At 34.9% G+C, this 24,609-nt stretch overlaps 1 protein-coding gene across 5 annotated transcripts in view; it reads right to left on the bottom strand.

Annotated features, from left to right (window-relative positions):
* Positions 1 to 24,609, bottom strand: part of LOC116597710 (sodium channel protein type 2 subunit alpha) — a 134,720-nt gene that overhangs the window by 5,974 nt on the left and 104,137 nt on the right. For all 5 annotated transcript variants that reach the window (XM_032355807.1, XM_032355806.1, XM_032355809.1 and 2 more), the window contains 8 exons: positions 20,469 to 20,589; positions 16,531 to 16,685; positions 14,750 to 14,923; positions 10,139 to 10,261; positions 6,627 to 6,908; positions 5,309 to 5,362; positions 2,145 to 2,282; positions 1,673 to 1,777 (listed from right to left, as the gene is read on the bottom strand). In XM_032355807.1, coding sequence (XP_032211698.1) covers positions 1,673 to 1,777; positions 2,145 to 2,282; positions 5,309 to 5,362; positions 6,627 to 6,908; positions 10,139 to 10,261; positions 14,750 to 14,923; positions 16,531 to 16,685; positions 20,469 to 20,589 — 1,152 coding nt within the window. The remainder of the gene's footprint in view (positions 1 to 1,672; positions 1,778 to 2,144; positions 2,283 to 5,308; positions 5,363 to 6,626; positions 6,909 to 10,138; positions 10,262 to 14,749; positions 14,924 to 16,530; positions 16,686 to 20,468; positions 20,590 to 24,609) is intronic.

Below are 24,609 nucleotides of genomic sequence, written 5' to 3'. Positions count from 1 at the left end.
AACCTTAAAAAAAAGAAACTTTATTTTACTACTTCTACATATTCATTCTCCCCCCATCTCTTTTTGATTGCCAGCTTCTGCAAGGTAGCATCTCTAATTTTTGTCTCCATGCTGTCCCTTCTTCATATCCTGCATGACATTGGTCATCCAGCGTGTATGGCAGAAACTTTTAAGTTCTCTTTGTTGGGTCCTTCTTTGTCTCCCTTATCCAATTAATAGAAAACCTTTAAATTTCACTCCAGTGACAGCTCACAAATCCACCCACTCTAATTCATCTCCACACCACTCTGGTTCAGGCTACCTCTCAAACAGCTACCTCTGAAACAGCTCCAAAGAAGGCTACAACGCATACACATTGTCCCTATCAATACTGGTTGAGTGATCTTTACAAAACAGAGAATGACCAGGTCCCCTTCAACAGTTCCCCAATGCTCTAAGGATAAGAGACAATTTTTAACGTGGCTTACAAAGTTCAAAAAAATCTGGCCCATCCTAGCTTCTTCATTCTCAGCACATCCCAGTGAGCCCTCCCTCTGTACTCCAGCCTCACTGGCCTTGCTACCTCAGGGCTTTCACACAAACACTGCCCTTCTCCTAAAGGGCTCTTCTCCTGACAACAATTTCCTGTGGCAACCAAGCAACTATTGGCAAATATATAATTAGAATAGCCATAAAAAATCATGAAGAGAATGATGTCATCAGATTTAGAAGCAAGATGCTAGGGGAAAATATGAAATATTTTTAAAACCAGAAAAAAAACAAAACCTGTGACTTGTTTCATAAAGGATTCCATGTAATCACCAGGGTGGGATAGAAAATGGGGCATATGGGGGATGGACTGATTATTTCAATTGGTCCCCACTGCACTCTGTGAACATTCACTATTTCACTATGTCAATTCATTCATTCACTATCATGTTAATTCATTCATTCACTATTTCACTATGTCACTATTTCACTATTTCACTATGTCAATGAGGAGCTTCTAGTAATGTAGAGAAGAAAACATATGCATATGTTTGAATTGTTCTATCCAATTCAATATGTATGCATATGTTTTCTTCTCTACATTACTAGAAGCTCCTCATTGACATCAATCCTAGGTAATGCTATTGGCATATAAGTGTGAATTTTTTAAATTTACACTATTTTATATGCATATATATTATAGCTATATTATATATTTTGTGCTTATGACATATATATCACATATACTTTGGCTAAGATAAAAATTTTGTTTTGCAAATTCATAAAAATACTAGTGTCTGGCAATTCGGACTGTGTAAGTGATAAATAGCAGATCTTTCTGGGAATTAAAGCATATTATTTTATTAACATATAATGTATTATTTGTTTCAGGGTTACAGGTCTGTGATTCATCAGTCTTACACAATTCACAGCTCACCATAGCACATACCTTTCTCCCAATGTCCATCACCCAACCACCCTATCCCTTTCCTGACCCTACCCCCCCACAACCCTCAGTTTGTTTCGTGAAATTAAGCGTCTCTTAACGGTTTGTCTCCCTCCCTGGTCCCATCTTGTTTCATTTTTTTCCCCTCCCCAGTCCCCACGACCCCCCACTCTGCCTCTCAAATTCCCTCCATCAGAGAGATCACTTGACAATTGTCTTTCTCTGATAGACTTATTTCAGAAATCATGTTATTCTTACAGCCGGTCGAGGTATGGGTTTTTGTGGTTTCTTTGAACCCAGTTTTTTCATTGCATTGTAGTATTTCTTCTGTTCTTCTGTCATAAAAATGTCTTGACCTCCAAAGTAAAGAAATAAAAACAAAACTTGTTAAAATCACGTTCTTTGCTAGCTAGAAAATCCACTTCAGTTGTTGTGTGAAAATTGGCTTCCACATGCTATTCTAGTGTTGCCAATCTTTGTATTTACAGAGACAGATGCATGTATTCCATCTATAAATTATTCTATATTAACCAGTCATATTTCTATACTAAAAATATCAATACATGCTATCTGAATTAGCAATTACTCAAATACTGCAATTAATTAAATAGTTCAAAATAATTTCAGAATTTTATATTCCTTCTTTTAGCTGATTGCATTTTAGAGCTAAAAAGAACCAGTATGAGATGTTTAACATTTTAGAATAAAGATAAAGCTTTAGTATACTTATCTTCTTTTTCTGTTGGTTGAAGTTATCTATGATGACACCAATGAAAAGATTCAGGGTAAAGAATGAACCAAAAATAATAAAGATGACAAAATAAAGGTACATATACAGATTGTCTTCATATTTGGGTTGTAATTCTACCTACAAAATATTAAGGAATGATAACTATTAGGACTACTACTTGTTTTATAAAAAAGACATCAGCTATTTTCAATTCTCAAAGCATATCTCAATTGTTGAAAATGGAAAAAAAAGATCAAGCATTAAACAGATTTTATGAAACATCAACACTATTGTCCTTATTGAAGAGTCCTGCAAGACCATTCACTGACTTGACAAAGTGAAACAACTCACAGAAAGGTCTAGATAATTAAAATTAATTTCACCCAATAAATTTCTAGATTATGACTGCACTTTCTCTTATAGGCAAAGACTTCCAACAGGGTATGCAAAGTCAGGATTTCCCCTTCCTGCAGAAGAGATGTTTGAGTCACCCTATATTATGTTAAAACCTTTAAAATTTATTCTCTCTGATTTGGGTTTTTCATTTATAAAATGAAAATAACAGAACCTTAACCTCAGAGGGTAGTTGGGAAGATTAAGCATATTAATATATAAAAAGAGCTTAAAGAAACAGTGCCTGGCCTATAGTAAGTGTAAAGGTTTGCTTTCTATTACACATTTCTTTTCATAAGCTAGAATTATTACTGTATGTGTGGATCTGGGTACAACTGTAGGTCCATTCCCTTCTACAAATGAGTCTAAGATTCATCCTACTTAGTAGGCTTTAGGTATAGTTTCTGTAACAATGATGCCTTGTCTTATCCAGCACACTTTTGGTCAAAAAGAGAGTGACAACTGGTGTGAGCGTTGGTTGTGATCTGTATCTCAGGACTCACAGAACATTGTTCTAACCAATTCAGTTAACCAGTCACAGGTGGTAATAGATACAGGTAATGACCTATTGTGTCAGCAAATCAATTTAGAGGGTAATGGCCAACATGATATGTTTTTCTAATGGAAAATAGAGTAAAATGGAAAATATTAGAAATACTGTAAAAGTACCTATTCTTTGATGAGACTTTTATTACATTTATATGTGTATACAGTGAACAGTGATACAAAATGATATTTTTAAACATTTCAAAATTAAATACAATACATACAGAAAACTACATAACACATTAAGTATAAAATGTAGTAATGTACATTAAGTATAAAATGTAGTACACAGCACATTAAGTATAAAATGTAGTAATTAAGTATAAAATGTAGTAAAAAGTATAAAATTGTTATAAAGTGAGTCTCATGGTACAGGACATTGTCAGGAACTCAGAAACCCTTGATGTATCCTTCCCAAACATAAACTCTATAATCCCTGCTAGAGGCAATCATTATCCTGAATTTTGTGGTAATTCCTTCCTTGCTTTTTCTTTAGAGTTAACAGGTAAGAAAGCATTCTTAGACAGATTAGTTTTGTCTATATTTTGTCTACTGGATACATTTGTTATAACTGTTATATTTTTAGATTCATCTATACTGCTATGTATGCTGTACTCACTGTATAACATTCAATTATTTGTCCATTTCTACTACTTTTGAGTTGTTTCCAGTTTTTTGCTAGTTCAAAAAGTTATGTTCATTCTTGTACATCTTGTACATGGACTCTGCTATGCATGTGAACAAGTTTCTGTAGGATATATTGCTAATAATGAAATTGCAGGGTTAAAGAATATCTTGAATTTTATTGAATAATGTAATAATGCCCAACTTCTTAGAAGAAATATTTATCCATTTTGTCTGGTCAGTATTACATAAGAGTTCTTATTGCCCTTTGTCCTTGACAATACTTGGTATTGTCATAATTTTTAATATGACAATGAGGTAAATGTATAGTTAATGTCACGTTGTAGTTTAAACTTGCATTTCTCTGATAACTACTGAGAGTAAGAGCAAACAACTTTTCACAATTTTAGTGTCCACTTGGATTTCATCATTTGTAAGTGCTTGAGTTATGTAGCAGATACTGTCTGCTAAGTTACTAAGGAAGGAACCAAAAGAAAGTTGCATATCAGGCTGCTGCTAAGGAAGGTAGAGAGAACTGTAAATGAAGTAGTCAAAAGAGGTAGGAAACTACCATAGAACAAAGTGGTTATGAGCCCATTGTTTGTGGTCAGAGTTAAAAAACATGTACTACCACTTACCACATTGAGCCTATTTGTTTCAATAGTAAATGGAGTTAATATCAACCACAGCATAAACGTTGTTATTTAAGATTAACTGGGATAGTGTGAGAAAGCCCTTGGTAGAGTTAGTAGTAATAAGTAGTAAATAATTAGTATTATTCAAAAAAAAAAAAAAAACCCATGACTGGGATTTCTGATAGCACTCACAAAGATACAATGCAGGGCACTTCGTTCTCATGCTTGCTCTCTTTTTTTAAAATAAGGCAAAAAATTAAAAAAAATTTTTTAAAAAGCCAACAACTTGGGAATTCTTTCTTAGCTACCACTTGGCTATTGGTGCTAGCAAAATAACGTTTTGAATTTAATTACTTTGTTCTGGCAATATACCAGAAGCCAATCTCTCTTTTTTTTTTTTTTCAAAATGTGATTTCCTTCCCCATTGTTGAATAGTGAAAAATTAATGAAAATTGTACAAAATTTTCAAAAGTGCTGAGGTGTGTAAGGCAGACGATGAAGGCCCCTTCCATCTATAACAAAATCTCACTTCCCAGAAACACTGTGAAGTTTTTGTTTGTTTTCTGTTTGTTTTTTTCCACCAGTAGCCAGATTCTTCCTATTATAGGGAAGATAAAAAGATGGAAGAAATCTGTGACAGATGAAGAAAGTGCATGTTGAGGGTTTCTAAAGCACAACTGGCCACAAATCAGAGCCAGAAATAAAATGTCTCATTTTGCAAAATCAACAAAATTTTAAGTACAGGGTACCATGCTAGATACTAGAAAAGGTATGTTAGAAGATGTACAATAAGTAGAGAAAAACATTCAAATCAAATTTTGGAAAAAATAATGTGAACTTGAGTATTTTGTTTTTGTAATATAGACATTTTCTACACATTGATCCATTGTTTTTATTAATAAATTACAACACTGTGGAAATATTCATTGGATCAAATTAGACAAACTTCTCTCTAAACAGACTTACATTTCGCGAATCAACAGCTGCATACATGATATCCATCCATCCCTTAAATGTGGCCTGTAAAAAAGTCATACCATTTAATTTTTTCCCCACAAATTATAATTTTAGAAAAGAAGTTAAGTATCAGATTGATCAATTCAATCATTCAAAAACAGGTACATAAAAGTTTGAGGTTAGTATTTGAAATCTGGGCCAAGTTTCATAATAGATGCATGGAAAATACTTCAACTTTACATTCTTCCATAAATCTGTAATTATATCACGGTAGATTATAACACTATGCTACCATAAAAGCAATTATCAACAATCTTTGACTCTGACATATCTATAAGAACATAACATGAAATTTGATAAAATCACATCAGACAAGTTGAAAAATATGTTGCATTGTTTGATTTTAATGCTTTCCATCCTTATTCTTTTCTAAATGGTATTACCACCAATCACTAATCATGAAGATTTGTTCTTGAAAAATCTCCATATTGTTGATTATACTATTTTGAGGCATTATTCCATAAGATGAAGTAGTTGCCTAATCTGAAGACAAACATATTCAACTGCAATTTACTCTTTTAAATATTTGTGGGTTTTGTGCAGATACGTGCACCTAAAAACAAGTTTTAGACATTATTTTTCAGTTCCTTAGAACCACGGGATCTGTCCTTCCCCCTAATATTCATATAGCATTGGGTATCATGGAGGTGGATCATCTCAGGGGGTGGTCGGTTGAGAAGCTGAATGGATTTTTATGAATTTCTAACAGACATCATAGACTTGATAGAAGATTTTTACTTGCAGGATAACAAACACCATATCTGAAGGAGTTCAAGCAAGAGGCAGGAAAGGGGGGAATCAGAGTAGATAGATGTCTGTGTGACAGATGTAAGGTGAGGAGTTTGGTTACGGCCGTCGTCAAGATTGGGTGGATGAAGGCCTGATGAGGATTTGGTACTGTCTGGTAGCTGAGGAGTACAGAAATCAATCACTCCCCACCCCCTCCACCCACACACTTCTCTAACCCCACACTAGGCCCAGTTCCTGTACTTTGCTCAGAGTAAGGGTAGGCTAAAAGCCTGGGGACCTTCATAGAAATCTCAGTAACACAGAACTGGTGCTGGGGTAGCTGATGCCTAGTCTGAAAGACCATAAACTTTGCAGAGCAGTCCAGTTTCCTGCATGGTGCAGAAAAGATAGTTCAGCAATGATTAGAAAGAATCTAGGCAGATGGGCTTGAGGAAATACGTATTTGGAAATATTGAGAAAGGAGATTTCAGACTCACTTCAATAATACATCACAGAGAACAATAGAGTGGTTACTTACTACTTGAAGCAGAGAGAGATATCCAAGTCCTACATTATCAAAGTTTACTTTCACATTTTTCCACCTGGCGGTTTGATTGCTCTCTATGAGTGCTTTACATTCGCTGTAGTTGTTGACCACACTTACATCAAACATTTCTCCAGTGGTGTAGTTAATACAATGATAAAACTTGCCAGCAAAGAGATTTACTCCCATGATACTGAATATTAGCCAAAAGATCAGACAAACCAGAAGTACATTCATTATGGATGGAATGGCTCCTAAAAGAGCATTGACAACAACCTGGCACAGAAATGAGAAGGCAAAATAAGTGAAAACTCAGCAATCGTGTTGGAACACTATTAAAAGAACAGCAGCCAAATGACAGAAAAAATATCTGTTTCTAAAGTTAAATATTGAGCAGAAACTAGTATCTTGTAGCTCCAATAAAAGAATTTTACAATTATAGTTCAGAATGATATAAAATATATTTTATATTGCAGAATGTTTTCTCAAGAGGTACGAAGATACATAGAGCAAATTTCCATCGAAGAATGGAACTAATTATAAACACAAATAGCGACAGGGCAATAGAAACAGTGTCAGCACAGAATATCACAGTTTCTAAAAATTTGTAAACCATAAAATTTACTATCCAGAATTTCAAAGTAAAAGAGAACAACACTTCAGGGTCAATTTCCAGAGCAAAAGGGAACACTAATAATAGTTATTCTGAGAAAGCAAGTATAAGCCAGTGTAGTCTAGGGTCACCCTACAGCTAAAACTTCAGAGTGAAGAGATTAGAGCATGGAAATTGAGTATGTGACAAGGAGAAAAGGTTTGGAAGTCAGGAGCTCTGTGTTCCAGTTTATATCACAAATTAGCTGTGCGCCTTTGGGTGAGTTGTTTCATTTTTCTGATCCTCCTTTGGGAAATCCCTTTCAGAAGAAAATTCTCATAAAGCATTGCAATTTGAGCCTAGGGTTCTCACTTAATGGCTTTGTTACTTGTAGCTTTCTCAGTTAACCAGGGCTTTCAGGAAACATTTTTCAGCACTTTTAAAAATTATCCCTCAAGGAAATATTCAGCTAAGAATGTTGTTCGGTGCAAGTGCACCTAACCTACATTAGCAATAAACTTTATCAATGAGCAGGCATGTAAAATATAATAAATACATGTATTTATCCTCCTCAACTCCTTTATGGGGTAAAAAGTACATACAAACACATACATACACACGTACAAACACATACATACACACGTACATACACACATAAATACATATGAGTAACAATATCTTACAACAACGATACCAAATGCGTATTTGGCAAAAGGCACAACTCATCTACAAATCAGCACCTGGAGCCTATTCAGTAACGGATAATATTTTAAAGTATTTTGAATGAAAGTAACCTCTAAAGAATGTATTACAGTGTTGTTGTTTTTTTCTCCTGTAGGGTGTACTTTTATTAGGAAAAAATTTAAAAACCTACATAATGCCATTTAGGCCTTGTATCAGACACACTCTCTTAAGCATTCAGACTATGTCTTAGGACTTAAGGGGCTGAAGTTGTCCATTTATAAAAACCAGATCCTTATCCCTGACCACAATGTTCCCAGTGAAGCAATGGGTCATATTCTATCTCCCTGGAATGTTTTAGCACTTGGAGCAACAAACTGGAAAATTATTCACATTGATTTGGCTCCGACACTGTTGGTGGGAATGCAAGTTGGTGCAGCCACTTTGGAAAACAGTGTGGAGATTCCTTAAATTAAAAATTGAGCTTCCCTATGACCCTGCAATTACACTACTGGGTATTTACCCCAAAGATACAGATGCAGTGAAAAGAAGGGCCATCTGTACCCCAATGTTCATAGCAGCAATGACCATAGTCACCAAACTGTGGAAAGAGCCAAGATGCCCTTCAACGGACGAATGGATAAAGAAGATATAGTCCATATATACAATGGAGTATTATGCCTCCTTCAGAAAGGATGAATACCAAACTTTTGTATCAACATGGACTGGACTGGAAGAGATTATGCTGAGTGAAATAAGTCAAGTAGAGAGTCAATTATCATACAGTTTCACTTATTTGTGGAGCATAAGGAAGAACACGGAGGACACTGGGAGATGGAGAGGAGACGTGAGTTAGGGGAAATCAGAGGTGGAGACAAACCATGAGAGACTGTGGACTCTGAGGGTTTTGGAGAAGAGAGGGGTGGGGAGATGGGTAGCCTGGTGGTGGGTACTAAGGAGGGCACGTATTGCATGGAGCACTGGGTGTGGTGCATTAACAATAAATCTTGGAACACTGAAAAAAGAATAAAATAAAATTACAAAAAAAAAAAAAAAAAAAAAAGAACCAGGACTTGGGTTTGGTACGGTTACAGTGTTGTTTTTACAAGAACCTCAACTCTCTGATAACTCAGAGGTACTTGTAGACCTAACAGTTCATTTTTAAATTCACTACAATGAATGCTCTGCAAATACAAGGAGATTCTGGTAGCAAGAGTTAAACAAAACAAAACAAAACTGGAGAACAAAGAAATAATACATGTGTTTTCCAAGATAGTCAGATGTATGAAACAACTGGGAATTTAGGTCCTTATACATGCAAATTTGGTACAGAAAATATGAAAGTTATTCCAGTACTGAAAATTTGATTGCCCTTTTAAAATTAAAACTACTACTGCAAAAACAGTGATTTTAAAGTGGTAAAGTGAAAAGAATTTAACAGCTAACAATTTCTTTCTATGCAACCCTCAGCACAACACAAACACACACATCTACACACATCATTCATTTCTGTTTAGGTTTGCAACATTCAGAGAAAGCCCCAGTAACTACTTTCATATTATAAAAAAAAAAAACAAAACCCATCATTTTCTAAAAGTTTCTTTTGGAATAGCTAAATCCATCGAGACAGGATGTCATCATTTCCTCTGTGATGAGGGTGTGTGGTCTCAGGTTTCGCACTTCGGACGGGTGACAAATGGCAGTACAAATTCCTCCTTCTTCCTTTGTACCACCTTTCTAAATGAGTATTAGATTTCCACAGTATGACCTACTTTTTAGCTACCTCAGCCTGTGTTTGAAAGCTAAAGGGCCAGATTCAGATTTTAAAAGGCTCAAACACATCATATGAGGCAACGATGAAACGAAGAAGAATTCTTTGGGGTTTTAAATTACAGTCAGTGGAATCTCCCTCACATTTACAAATGGAACGAACATAACTAATCTTGATTCATATCGGAAGTCCACACGACATGATAGAGATTTCCCACAGAGTGAAAAATCTACTTAGAAGCAATCTAATTGTTTCTAATTAGAAGCAATCTCTTAGGCATTCTATTCTGTGAGTGTTTCCAGCAGTGTCAAGTTTATGGATGTCTGACACATATTGATTGGTAGGTTATGTCAGTATGAATGTATAAGATATAAATCTCCATGGATTTGTCATTTCTGAGGTACAAAATGTCAGTCTGTTCTCAAATATAATTCCAGCAAATTCTAAGGCATGCGGTCTTACCCTCATTCCTTCAAACCGGGATAAGGCTCTCAGTGGCCTCAGAGCTCTTAGTGTTCTTAGGGATTTGATGGCACCAAGTTCTGAGTAACCCAAGGCATTTGCAGTCAAGCTAACCAATGAGACCTATACAGAGAAAGCAATGCAGTTTTCTCATTTACAGACAAAAATGCTTACCAGGTTCAACCTTGCTCTGCAATAAACCAGTAGTTCTCAACCTTTAGTGAGTATCAAAATCACTTGGAGGTTTTGTTGAAGACACAGATTACTGGCAGGGTTTGATTCAGCAGTTTTGGGGTGGGGCCTGAGAATCTTCAAGTTTCCAGGTAAGATTAAAGATACTGGTCTGTGAACCATACTTTGAGAACCACTGTCATTAACTTATGAGAAAGAAGCTATACATGTTCTCTCTTCAAGATTCTTGATAAGAACAGATTTTTAAAAATTAAATGTAAAACAAGAAAAAGAATGCCATTGAAATGCAAACTTCATCTACAGATCTGTAAATTTTTATCATCTCTCATATTATTTAGCTGACCCAAAAAGAAGATGACTAAAACTTAGTGTAAGTACACAGGTGAACTAAGGAAACCACTGGCTAATCTGAACACAAACACAGTCAGAAAGATGTAGGCCTCTAAAATAGTGGCTTTGTCTTCCTGTCAACTTCGGTCTGAGGGCATCAAACCATGAATTAGGTCAAATTAAAATAATTAACCCCCCAAAAAAGAAAAATTGAGATTTTAGTATGACTAATTAGAAATTGCCAGACAATGGTTTTAGTCATTTATACAGACTGACTAATGTAGGTTGATAGAAATTCTAAAAAAAAAAAAAAAAAAAAAAAATTAAAAAAAAATGTCAAGTAAAAAGGAAAAGAACAACTATCATAGATAGCACAGAAATGTCTGATTTCCTTTGAAAATACATAGAAATCTCATTAAAATTATACAATCAAAGAAAAGGTATTTTGTCCAAAAGGACACTTGAATTTCAAAAGCAAATAAATAAAAATAGATGTGTAATAGAGCTTCTAAGAATATGGTGTTAATGGACATTTGAAAAAAATACTTTTTATTAAAAATAAAGCACAAAAAATTTTTATAAAACGTATTCAAATGAATTTTGTACATATAATGTGAAATAGAAAAAAACCTCTAAACTTGGCAAAAAATGAGCTACAAAAATTTATTTTAAGTTGTTTATATATTTTTCTTAAAATCTAAATTTTTTAATAAAGATTTTATTTATTTATTTGAGAGACAGTGAGAGATGGTGAGAGAGAGAGATCACAAGCAGGAGGGAAGAGTGGAGGGGGAAGCAGGCTCTCTATGGAGCAGGGAGCCCGGTGTGGGGCTCGATTCCAGGACGCCGGGATCATGACCTGAGCCAAAGGCAGATGCTTAACTGACTGAGTCACCCAGGTGCCCCTAAAATCTAAACTTTTAATTTTAGGGCTTCTGAGCCCTCTCTTCACTAATAATTGAAAAATAAAGCTACTGGATTATCATTTGTTGTGAAGATTTTCTGTATATAAAATATGAGGACCTGGACTACTTCATCTTTCCTGAACACAGAATCAATAAGAAATAAGCATGAATTAAAGGAAGAAAGATAAATGAAGGACATAAGAAAAAAAAATTCTGAACACAGGCAGTAATTATTTGCTAACTAAAAGAAGTGGTAAAATACCCAATTTTATGTGACTTGTGTAGCTAAACGTGAGGAGGTACAATTATGCATTCTCCTCTTCCTGGAATGATCTAATTGGTCTTTTGGTCTCTAAAAAATCCTCTTTCTATTCCGTCATTCACAACTGCACCAACATTTCTCTTCCTAAAAGGGCAAGCTTTCATGTCAATTTCCAGAAATACCGCTTCAGTGGCTTCTTCTGGAACTAGATCAGAGGCCTACATCTCTTTGGATGGCATCACAGGTTCTTTAAACTCTTCTCCAACTTACTGTGCTTACCTTGTCATCCAATTCGAAAACACTTTCCCTCACCCCCGTGGCACTGTTCTCACTGTCAGGGATTATTTGTTGCTTGAACAGGCCCTGATTGGCATGCATTGTCTTAATGCTTTGGTGTCCTTCCCCTTATCTGTATCTGTTGATGTCTTCAGGCCTGAAACTCCAGCTCACAAGGGCACTACCTCACAAAGCCTTGCCTCCTTCCTTAGCATAGTGAGTGGCACTTCTAATACAGATGTCACCCTCTCATTATATAGGTATCTATCCTCACTAGTCCAGGTTAAGTTCCCACAAGCTAGAAAAATGACTTTCGTATTTGTATCTTCCATAGCAAAACAGATGATCAAGAATGCATGTGATATAAAGCAGAGTATTGGTGCATTTAACATATTGTCATAATTTTCTTAAATCTAAGAAGGTAAATATCAAGATACGCTCAGTAATATGATCATCAGCTTCAGGGAACTGGATTTCTCCTAAGAATTTATTTATATTCAGATCATATTGATTTAATGCTTTTAATGTTATAAGGATACATTACATATCAGATATGTTTATTATAAACTTCCCAATGTATCATAACCACATTGAGAAAATAAGGAAAAAGTATCAACCATAAATACAATTATACAAATAAAAGAAGGGTTATAGTCTTGGTTTATTTTTCCTTTGTATAATATCCAATCATATGTGGTTTTAAGTATTTGTTTATTGTCTTCCTTTATTGCCAGGAAATTTTTCATGTAATTCTACATGTAGCCTATATATTACATTTAATAGTACATTTGCTGTGGGCGCGCCTGGGTGGCTCAGTTGTTAAGCATCTGCCTTTGGCTTAGGTCATGATTCTGGGGTTCTGGGATCGAGCCCCACATCGGTGTCCCTGATGGCAGGGAGCCTGCTTCTCCCTCTCCCACTCCCCCTGCTTATGTTTCTTCTCTTGCTCTTGCTGTCTCTCTGTCAAATAATAAATAAATAAAAATCTTTTTAAAAAAAGTAGTACATTTGCTGTAGATGGATTAGGAAAAAACACAACAAAGATACTCTTCTCTCTTAAATTCAAAGAACTCTTTTTTTTCCTATAATTTTTTCCTTCTGTTTGATGCTTAGAAAACTCAAATTGAATTAAAAGTTGATACTTTTTTCATTTGAAACTGTAAAAAATACCTTTCTCCATGAAAGTGTCCTTTTTTTCTTTTGCTGGCATGATATGTAAATTTAATATATCAAAATATTTCAAGTTAAGCGTATGTCTTTTATTTCCAAGGAATTAGAATCAACAAAATATTATCTTTAAATGCACTAGTTAGGGGTGCCTGGGTGGCCCAGTTGGTTAAGCGACTGCCTTTGGCACAGGTCATGATCCTGGAGTCCCGGGATTGAGTCCTGTGTTGGGCTCCCTGCTTGGTGGGGAGCCTCCTTCTCCCTCTGACCCTTCCCCTTCTCATGCACTCTCTCTCTTTCTCAAATAAATAAATAAAATGCAAAAAAAAAAAAAAAAGCACTAGTTAGCACTTGTGCTTTTTTGTAAATTCCAGTATCCTCCTCTTCCTTTGTTAGCTGAGCACATCATCCTGTCACGTCCTCCATGTGCCAGTCCCCTGTCACCACTGGCTTGCCTAGTCTTTTCTAGACAAAGGCTTCTAAGTTTCTTTTTAACCATTTTGAATGGACTACTAATTTAAAAGATATTTAAGAAGTAAATCTCCAAGGTGCCTGGGAGGCTCAGTCGGTTAAGCGTCTGCCTGGAGTTCAGGTCATGATCCCAGGGTCCTGCTATCGAGTTCTGCATAGCCTGCTTTTCCTTCTGCTTCTTTCTCTCCCTGTCTCTCATGAATAAATAAATAAAATCTTTTTTTTTTTAAAGGAAGTAAATATCCAGAACTAAATGAAAATGATTTTTAATTCTTTTGTTCAATTAAGATTTTATATTTGTGAATAAAAGGTGAGATCTTTAAAATTCTCCCTTAGAAGTCACAAAGTAACCTTGTATTCAATTTTTTTTTTAATTTTTATTTTATTATTTTTTTTTTTTTAGTGTATTTTCCCTAAAAAGCCATTTGATTTAAATTATTTTTTTTTAAAGACTTTTATATTTTGGTACTCCATCTCACTTTAGTTTCAACACCAGTGCAGATTAATAAAACTTCTAAATAACTGACCCACAGCTAATCTGTTTCAACCATCATACAAATCAAGTGTGTCTCCTGCTTTTTTGACTTTCAAGTTTCTCTGTAATTAGTAACCCATCTGTGGGACAAACACTTCTCAACAGGCTCTGGTGATAACAAAAATACTAATGTCAAAGATAACTGTGAGGCATTTAAATACGGTTATTGTGTCAAACGTAAGAGTGAAAAAAGCAAAACTTCTACATTAATATATTATTCTGTATAATTTGGAATTTAAATATTAATTTGAATGAAATCAATAAGTACAGTAAGGCAGCATTTGACTGTTTCACCTGTAAAAGTATATGAATTTAAATTAAAAAATTGGGAGGTATCTTCTCATTGGGAAAATTAGAATCGTCATTTATATTTACATCAAGTATTTACTGAGTGCCTACTGTGTGCCAGGCACCATTGCTAGAACGATCATCACATGGCAATGGAATGAAACACAGAAGTGCAGAACACTCACGTCAACAATCAGGAAATCCAGCCAGCACCACGCATTGGTGAAATACACCTGAAAACCGTATGCGACCCACTTGAGAAGCATTTCCAGGATGAATATGTAAGTGAAAACTTTGTCGGCATATTCTAACATGGTCTTAATGGTTTTTCGCTGCTCAATATATATATCTTCAAAGGCCTGTGAGTGAGAAAATTCCATGGAATTTAATTGTCATAAACTGTCTCTAATTGATGTCTTAATAGAGCAAATCTGCTTCAAGCCTCGTCTCAGGTGCCTGCGTCTGAAAGGCTTCATGTTCCCCATGGTGGCACTGGCTTTGGGGTCTACCTGCAGGCACACTTCAGTCAACCAATGAATTCAAATAATTTTTCAATTTGGGTATCGAAACATCCCAAAGAGCTTAAAAACCCTGAGAGACTGTCAAGCACTTCTCTCTACAGCAGGAGGCAGAAAGTCTTGTGTGAGTAGATCTGCTTTGTTCATTACATTAGAATGTTTTCTCTCAGTAATGCAAATGTAAGGCAAGGAGACAAGGACCCCTACTCCCATGGTAGCCATGATAGCTGAGGAAAGAGGAACAGAAGATTACCGCTTTCTTCCCTCTATTTCTCTCGCTCAGTGTGGGCACCTATGTGGGAACGGGAGGAAGCCCCCTCTGTTCTGCTCTGCTCTGCAACATTTTGCAGAGCTCTTGGGACACCATGGGGAATTCATTTTCAGGAGCCTCTGGGTGTTCTAGAATGAAAATATCATTTATCCAACTGAATCCCCTTATAGGAAAAACTATCACGATACCTTGGTCTGGATTAAGGACAAAAGATAATTTTCTTTTTTAGAGAAAAGGGGAAACTGGGCTTGTGATCAGGGCACAAAGGCCTAAAGTCCTTGCAGCTCAATTTATAGTTGAAGCTGGAAGCCCCTCAGAAGACAGCCATTGTGCCCGCACTTTGGTGCAATTTGACTGAGTATAATTGAGAACCATGAGCTAAGAGAGCAAAAGCACTAGTTACTGGTGAGACTTCAGAGTTCCCTCTCTATTGGCATTTGATTACAGGGCTGACCCTCTTTGCTTAAGTACAGGGCAAGAGGCAGGATTCGTATTAGAGACGGACTTAGAGGCCTCAGATACAAGAGTATAATCCTAATGAAATCAACTCACCAAACCCTGTAGTGACTAATTGAAAAAATAAAAGAAATGCAAATATATATATTATCACCAAATATATATATATCACCAAATGGGAAAATGGGCCACATTATTTTCATACATTAATTAATATTTTGACTAAACTGACCCTTCCATTGAATGAAATCGGACATAAATTAAGTTTTAATGCTTTCACTTTGCTACTCTTACTCAGTAATTAAGTCAGTCTACTATTTGCTATTTACTGTGCCTGGCACTAGTGAATCAGCTTGAACAAGGTAAGTGAATTCTCTGCAAAATGGAGCTTATGTTAAGCAGTTTGATATTTAGCTGATAATCCTGTATCATGTCTGTATAATCACTCTTAATAAGAACTGCCTCTGATGACTCAAAGTCAGAAATATCTTTCTTTAAATATTACAAGAAACCATAATCTGAGTTTGATTCAATCTGAGACCTACTCCACAAAAATAAAGAATTGCTATTAGGTGAGCCTTGCACTGTGCTAAGAATATCACACAATGTCTCTTACTTCACAAGCACCATATTAAAAAAAAAAAAATGTAACAAGAGGTTCCCTGAGGGGGAAACTGAAAAGTTTCAGTAAAGGAAAAGGAGCAGATTATATGTCACCTACCAGCGCCCCACTGCTGAGTAGAATCATGAAGACGATGAAGGTTTCAAACCAGTTGTGCTCCACTATCTTATAGCAAGTTTTTCTCAAGTTCCACCAGAGTTTCCCTTTGCCTTCTTCTATGCTTATCTGACAACACTTGAACTTCCGCACACAGTCTACAATAAGTCAAAGTAAATGAAGAAAAAATAGTTACTCTTTGATTATGTACATTTGTATTGGCAGAAGACTCATCTACGTTATTACCTAATACATGGTAAATAAATAACTACTTTTTAAGATGGCTTCCACTTACACAAATGGAAATCATCTGTATAGTTTTTAAATCATTCATTCAACAAATATTTTTATGTATATATGATTATTGTAATGGATTATATTATAGATAAAAACATATAGAAAAACAGAAAGAAAAATAAAATCAACAAAAGTTGGTATTTTCATCTTATCCTTATCACTCCATCCATACATGGACATTTGAATTCTAAGTAGTTCGCTTAATGGTGTAATATACACATTTCCTTTTTATTGTAAGTAAATAGAACGTGAAAGGTTTCACTTCTCTAAATAAGATTACCAGACTTAACCAGAATCTGTAGAATTTTTCCACTATTATTGAATATGTTGTTTTAATTCTGGCTATTATCAGTAACAATAGTATAAACATCTTTGTGTAATTTATGGATTACTAGATCAAAGGCTTGTCAACAAATATTTATTGAATATCTGTTACATTCAAGGGATTGTACTGGACAAAGCAGACTAGTAGAATGTGTAAACACAGACTTTCTTTTTAAACAGTGTGCATTTTAGGGCCACCTGAGTGGCTCAGTCTGTTAAGTGTCTGCCTTCAGCTCAGATCATCATTCTAGCATTCTGGGTTTGAGCCCTGTGTCAGCTCCCGGCTCAGGAGAGAGTCTGCTTGTCCCTCTCCTTCTGCCCCTTACCACTACCACCCCCACCCATGCTCTGGTTCTCTCAAATAAATAAATAAAATCCTTTTTTTTTAAAGTGTGCATTTTAGGTAGGGGACTTTCGCTCACAAATTCTATAGTTATAGATATCACAAAAAATCACAAATTAAATAAGATATTGTGAGAGTTGATTGGTATAGACTAATTTCTGATATTGAGCTTTATAGAGGAAATGAATTTCAGCTTAGACTTTGAGGGATATGTAAGAACAGGTCTAGTACAAGAGCTATAAAAGAATGGAGAAACAATAACATCAATAAAACTTAATGATAGATCTAGAAGTTGCATGAAAGAACTAGGAGTTGAGACTAGAAAAAATACTTGGAGCCAATCTGAAAAAAGGAACTGAGTGAGTCAGCTGGAGAATTTAGATTTTATATACTGCCCAGTGAGTAAAACACTGAAGGATTTATTTGGGAATTGTGAAGATCTACCTGATAAGAATACTGATTTAGAATGATCTCTGCCTATAAAAGGCATTGGATGCATAGAAGAAAGAAGATGAAAAAGGAGTTAAGAGTGCATGACATTCAAACAAGGGTAACAGTGGTAACAGTGGTTAGAAATCAGAAGATACCATTGAGCTGACACACAGAATAGGGGGATGCTGGGGTGTGGGAGATGAGTCACGAGTTAAGGCTTTAACCATGAAGAGGGCCCTTGTTCAATGAATAGAAAAATGGAAATCTCATCTTGAAAAGAGCATAGTATTTTACTGCATAGATATTTATCAGATACTACTTTATAATGTCAGTCAGCCAGATCATATCCTTTGTTTCATGAAAATTTGATGATGTGCTATAAAATGTTCTTAGCTTCTCAACTAAGAAATAAATAGCATTATATTTGTTGTTTCTTTGAGGCAAGATATTTTTCATATTTTTGTTTCCCCAAAGATCAAGATTTACATGCCCTGAAAATATTCATTGTATTAAATTAAATGTAACTAAATTTAGGAGTTGTTTGTTTTTTCCCTATAGAGGTTAAAAGATGAAAAAACAGTTTAGCAGAAAAAGACGAATTTTAGTGGGAATGACGAATGCCAAATTTGAGACACTGGTTTATTTCTGAGAGGAAAGGGAGAAAGTAAGATAAGGAAGGGGAACAAAATGGGCCTAATCTGTATCTGTTTTATTTATAAATAAAAAGTCTGAAGTGAAGATGACAAGAGTATTCAAATTGTTGAATTTGATTGGTGGGCATCTATGTATTATTCATTATTATCTTCTATAATGTTAAGTTATTCTATATTCTATATAGAATATATTCTAAAATATTTCATACTTAAGTGTTTTCTTAAACTTTACAAAAGACAAATGTTGATAGTACCATAATTATTATTGCATAATTACTTATTATTTCCTTATTATTGTGGTATATATGAACATATTGTGACCCTAAAAATAAGCTAATTGTCTGATAAAGAGTAAAAACTAATACCACAGAAATTATTTTTGTGATATATCACTTGAATGTTTTGGAAAGTCATTTTTTTAATAATCAAGTAACTGCACTGGAATATACACAGACTTTTTTTTTTTTTTAATTAATTTTTTTTTTATTTCCAGCATAACAGTATTCATTATTTTTGCACCACACCCCATGCTCCATGCAATCCGTGCCCTCTATAATACCCACCACCTGGTACCCCAACCTCCCACCCCCCGTCCCTTCAAAACCCTCAGATTGTTTTTCAGAGTCCATAGTCTCTCATGGTTCACCTCCCCTTCCAATTTCCCCCAACTCCCTTCTCCACTCTAAGTCCCCATGTCCTCCATGCTATTTGTTATGCTCCACAAATAAGTGAAACCATATGATAATTGACTCTGACTTTTAATCTCACAAAAATTTTTTTTTAAATGAGTTAAATGAGAGGTGATATCCAGGGTTTTAGAGAAATGTTCTTGTACCTACAACAGGGATTTATATAAGAAATTAAAAGAATTTCATATCTTGTGATATTGTACTAAATTTTCCTGCCTCTTTGATCATTAGTGGTGCATTCCCACACAGTCCGGACTGGCGGGGTGACTTTGCTTTGGTGAAAAGATCAGGAGAAAACCTGGCAGAAGCAGACACTTGGCTGTTAGGCTTCCTCTCTTGCTCCTGTGCCTTTACCCCAAGAATATGCCCAACCACTGTGCGGAGGATGAGATGAAAGCGGACTGCAGCTGAGTCAATCCAACAGTCCATCCAAAACCTCAGGCTTGGAAGAGGCCTTTCCAAGATCAGCAAAACCATCTAGCTGGCCTTGGACTTGTGAGCACAAATACAAGGTTTTTTGTTTTTTGTTGTTTTTTTTTTTGCTACATGTTAAGAAGTTCTGGGTTGTTGGACATATAGCATTATTGTTCAAGAGATAACTGATCCATACCTCAAATTACATAATTTTAGCTTTCTTCAGAAAATCTTCTTGGTATCATTGGCCCAATGGCATGGTGCTCCATATTATAAAACTCAGTATATTTTGGCATTTCATTATCTATTATCTATTATGATTCAAAACTAGTAAAAAAAATCAATCTTGACAGATAGATACAGGTAACCATTACTCATGGACAGTTTTTAAATATACACTTATCATTTACTCCTCATTGTAAACTGACAAAACAGTAAACAATAAATTACCTCTTTGACCTTAATTTTTTTCTTTCTTTCTTTCTTTTCATTTTTTTTAAAGCTGAAGAGATATGTTTGATTTGGCATTCTCTCTGATTTGATATTCTAGAAGGCCACCAAAACACCAGTATAGTGAGAGGTGTTTCTTAGTTAAACAGTACACACAAAAATAGGAATGTCTGATTACATAAATCTTATCTTTCAAAAATTTATCTTTGTTTGAATACAGAAAAAATAAAAACCAAACAAATAAACGAATAGTCACTAAACAGAGAGATATGATTAGATGGTGGGGAAAGAGACAGGTAAGAGGGGTCCGGTGAGCTCATATGTCTTGTTCCCACTTACCTTCCGTGAAACAGGCTTCAGGTTCAAGGGATTCTTCGGGTTCTACCTCAGGTTGCTCTCCCTCAGCAGGAGCTCCTATATCAACTGTGCTGCCTTCAGATGAACTAGTTGCATTTAGCTTCTGAAAATCAATTCCACAGAAAAGCTTTTAAAATATTTTCTTTAATCTATAATATAAAAATTCAAAAGGCGTGCCCTCAAGTCTTCTGTATGCATTTCCTTGATCTGTAATTCAAGAGTATCTTAAACATAATGCCAGTCCGCTTTAGTAGAGGTGGGGGGTCACAAGATTAGATGCAGTGCCACAGCATTTTTTTTCTTTAAAAATATGGTATTAACAACTTAAATAATTTTTGATTAAGCCCATGTATAGAGATTCTGGAATAAAATCCTAAAGAGAGCTCATGTAAGCTGCCAGAGTCATATAGTCATCTGTGATCTTGCTTTTGTAAATTAGCTTGTGAATGGTAGAGTTTGTTTTATTCTAAAATTGTGACCCAACCAACGAAAGCTGCACAAGTGTATTTTCATGTCAAATGCAGAAAAGATTGATCCAATGCAAATAAACAGCAACAATCTAAATTTATCCACTTTTCATTGACATGAAAACATAGACCACTAGTTGTTATTAAATGTATTCTATAGTTTTCTAATTCAGAAAAGAGCAGCACATTGTTAGCTTTATAGCAAGAGCTGGTATTTTGCATTCTCTTTGGCCAATGCACTCCTGTGTTTCACTGTGCATTTGGAAACTACTTGTTACTCTGGCACTCTTACCTGTCCTGTTAGTACAGGAAGAAGTGACTCTTTGGCAGTTGTTTTGGTTTCCTTTAGGCTACATCAAAACCATCAAAAGAAAAATATAACAGAAAGAAGTTGTTTTAGACCGTGACATACAACAAACTTTAGCCAGGTCAGGGTGTTAAAGGGACAGGCTAAATGAAGGGATACCAGTCTTTATTAGCCTGGTCTTAAAATGCTGCAGGAATGACACAGGGCCAGGTATGAGTGCCACATGGAATCAGAGTAGTTTGGGCCACAGCATTCTCGGACCTGTTACAATGTTATTACCGTTAGTGCATAACATTAGGAAATGGCTGAGCCGATAAGAGCTACTTTATAAAGGGGATGAGGTAAGCACATGATAAAATGCACACTGAAGTATGTTGAACTACTACAAAGTGGATATTATAGTTGGTACTAGAAACGCTCTACTCATATTTGAGCTAAGGGTTATATAGATCTGCTCTGGAAAGATGGTTCCTTTCTTTGATGAAAATCATTTTCCTTATTTAAAATATTTTCTTGGCATAGTGATGCTGATGAAGTGAAACTATTTATACATGATAAAGATGAAATTGAAATGCTTTTGTCTTGTTTAATTTAACAACATAGTGATAGAAGCATAAATATTAGATATGCCTCTCTTCATAGAGCCAGTTTCAGGGCATTTTCTTTAATTTGGCTGAAACAGTTAAATCAAGGATTATATATTATAAAATGCTTGAAGTTTGTTGAACTCTTCTCCTACTCACCAGGCGTATTTACAATACTAGGTAGATAATCATGATATCTCTGTCCTTATAATTTGAATATATTTTGTTTTAAGATGAAATGTCAAAGTGGGACAGTTTATTTCACATATTTTAATTTTTTAGACTTTGAATTTTCTATCCTTTGTCTTTTGGTTAGACTCTTTAATAATATAGCTGTGTTTACATACATGTAATTGACTAAGATATGACCAAATTATCCTCTCATTCCAATCCATCTGACTCACATGACATTGTTACATATTAGAGAGCTGATGATACTGATTTTTTCACTCGCAGGATGTTGAAACATGGTAATCAGAAGAATTGAAGCTTTGTCATACCTAACCTAACTGCAAACAGCCCACAAAAAGAGACGGAAAACTCTCCTTTTAAGAAAAAAGGATAGCACTGTAAATACAGATTGAGGGAAAGCCTGGGGGTGAACCCAAGGTAAAAAGGAGGATCCATATTCTGAGTACTCCATACGCTCAGGCTGGCATTCGTGAAGGACTGTTTTCCAGCCGTTAGTGCTGGGTAGGTCACAGTTACTCAATAAATATTGTTAAAAAATGAATGAATGAATAATAGACTTCTCTATAACAAAATGAAGGTTAGCTCTTGACAGTGATTGGGAGAAGTCATCAGATAACAAATTCCAGTGAATCTTGGTTTTAAATGATCAAGAGGATCCCTGTAATGTTAACTATCACACCTTGCATTTAGTGCAGCTCCTTAATACTAATATAGAAGTAATGTCTTTTTACTGAAGCCAAGTATTTGTGTATTTAAAGGTCAGGTTACTACTTTTTTATAAGAGCAACATGAAACTGTTGGGTCTCTAGAAGACATATAGCACAAGACTTAATCTTCTGAAACAAAGATACTACTTTTGCCATCTCTGTGTCCCTAGTACCTATCACCAATGTTTGTGTTTAATAGGCATTTGTTGAATAAATGAATAAATGATCTGTGCATGGAGTCTTTTATTCTCCCAGTACTACTTCCGACACCTCCTATCGAATGCTTTTACATTTAAGGGTGCAGAATAACACAAATCCTTAGGTGCAGAATAATACAAATCCTTCAAGATTCTGAATTGTATAAATAATGGCCAGATAACTTTTAGAATAAGGAGTGCTGCCTGAACATCAAGCTCTCAATTAAACTGCAGTTGAACTCTGGAGTTCATAAACTTATACTGAATCATTCTGACAGTGTTTTCTTTCTTTTCACTCTCTATAGGTACATCTGCAGTCCCATTGGCCAATGTAATCTTTTTAAGGAGAGGCAGTCTCCTTCTCCATTTTTCCTCTGATATGGAACAGCAACCAATCTGGTATCTATTTAGAGAAGGAAATGTGGCTTTAAATATCCTGTCATAAGTTATAATGAGTCAGTAGCTGGACTCTAGATCTTCTATTTTACCAGAATTTCCTAGAAAAATTTCTCATGATTCAAGTAAAACCAATCTCTATCAGTATAAAATACTTAGTAGATGTGATGTGTGGTCAAATGTTGTAGGTTCAAGATAGTGCTCGTGATATTATGGATTCCCATGTTTTGTAACAATGAACTTAGTATTAGTTCAATTTATATTCATATTCTTATATGTATTAATGTAGAATAGAACTAAATATTCATCAGAATATTAAATGAACAAAAAGTTTGAACAATAATACTGAGAGGTAGGCAAGAAACTGATTTATAAAATCTTGATAACATCAATCCAGTGACTTTCTTAAAATCACATAAGAGGCAAATATAAAATATGTTGACTAAAAGTTAAAATGTGTCAAGAATCCATAAAAATCAAAGGAATCAAATTAAGACTATAAAACTCCAGATTCAGATATGGTCGTAATTATAATAAATCCTAACTATGGTACAAATTCGCCAAATAGAACTGTCAAATATACATCATTATACAGAACTTTTAGAACTCAGGTACTTGAAAAATTTTCAAATAAAGGTTGCTTGCGAATGCTGCAAACTAGGCAACATCCACTGTAAAATGCCACATGAGTAAGAGACCAAAATATAAATTGCCTAGAAATAGAATCAGTTTTATACTTTTAAGTTCTACATTTGGCAAGTTTTATATTTCCCTTTGGTAAAAGTTAGATGTTTAGGTTCCCTTTTTATTTTTTGTGCTTATTTATTAGGAAATAAATGAACTACATGATATTGTTAGAGTGCTCTTGCCTACTCAAATTTTAATAAAATATGATGTATTCTAATATCAGGATAGTAAAAAGATCAAACAGGAATAGCCAATTGCTACTTGCTATGAATAACATTGGCAATGATTTACTTTCAGGTGGAAATATTACTTGAACATTTGTTTTAATGAAAATCTCATACTACAGGGCTCTACCTATTGGAAATCTATGGAATTATTAAAGGAGTTAAGCCAGACAGAATTGTATTTTGCTAAATGATCTAATAAATAAATATTAAGGCACATATTTCATTTTGTATTTTTAAACATTCTATCTCTTTTAATTTTCCTATTATTCATATATTATGATTAAACATCAGCATGCCAAACTGTAGTCTTTCTTTCAGAAAGTAAAAGTATTTTTTAAAACAATCGCAGCAGAAAAAAT

This window comes from Mustela erminea, chromosome 8, assembly GCF_009829155.1.
Source record: "Mustela erminea isolate mMusErm1 chromosome 8, mMusErm1.Pri, whole genome shotgun sequence".
NCBI lineage: Eukaryota > Metazoa > Chordata > Mammalia > Carnivora > Mustelidae > Mustela > Mustela erminea.
Note: the sequence above shows the minus strand (reverse complement) of the source record. Positions and strands in the feature narration are given on the sequence as shown.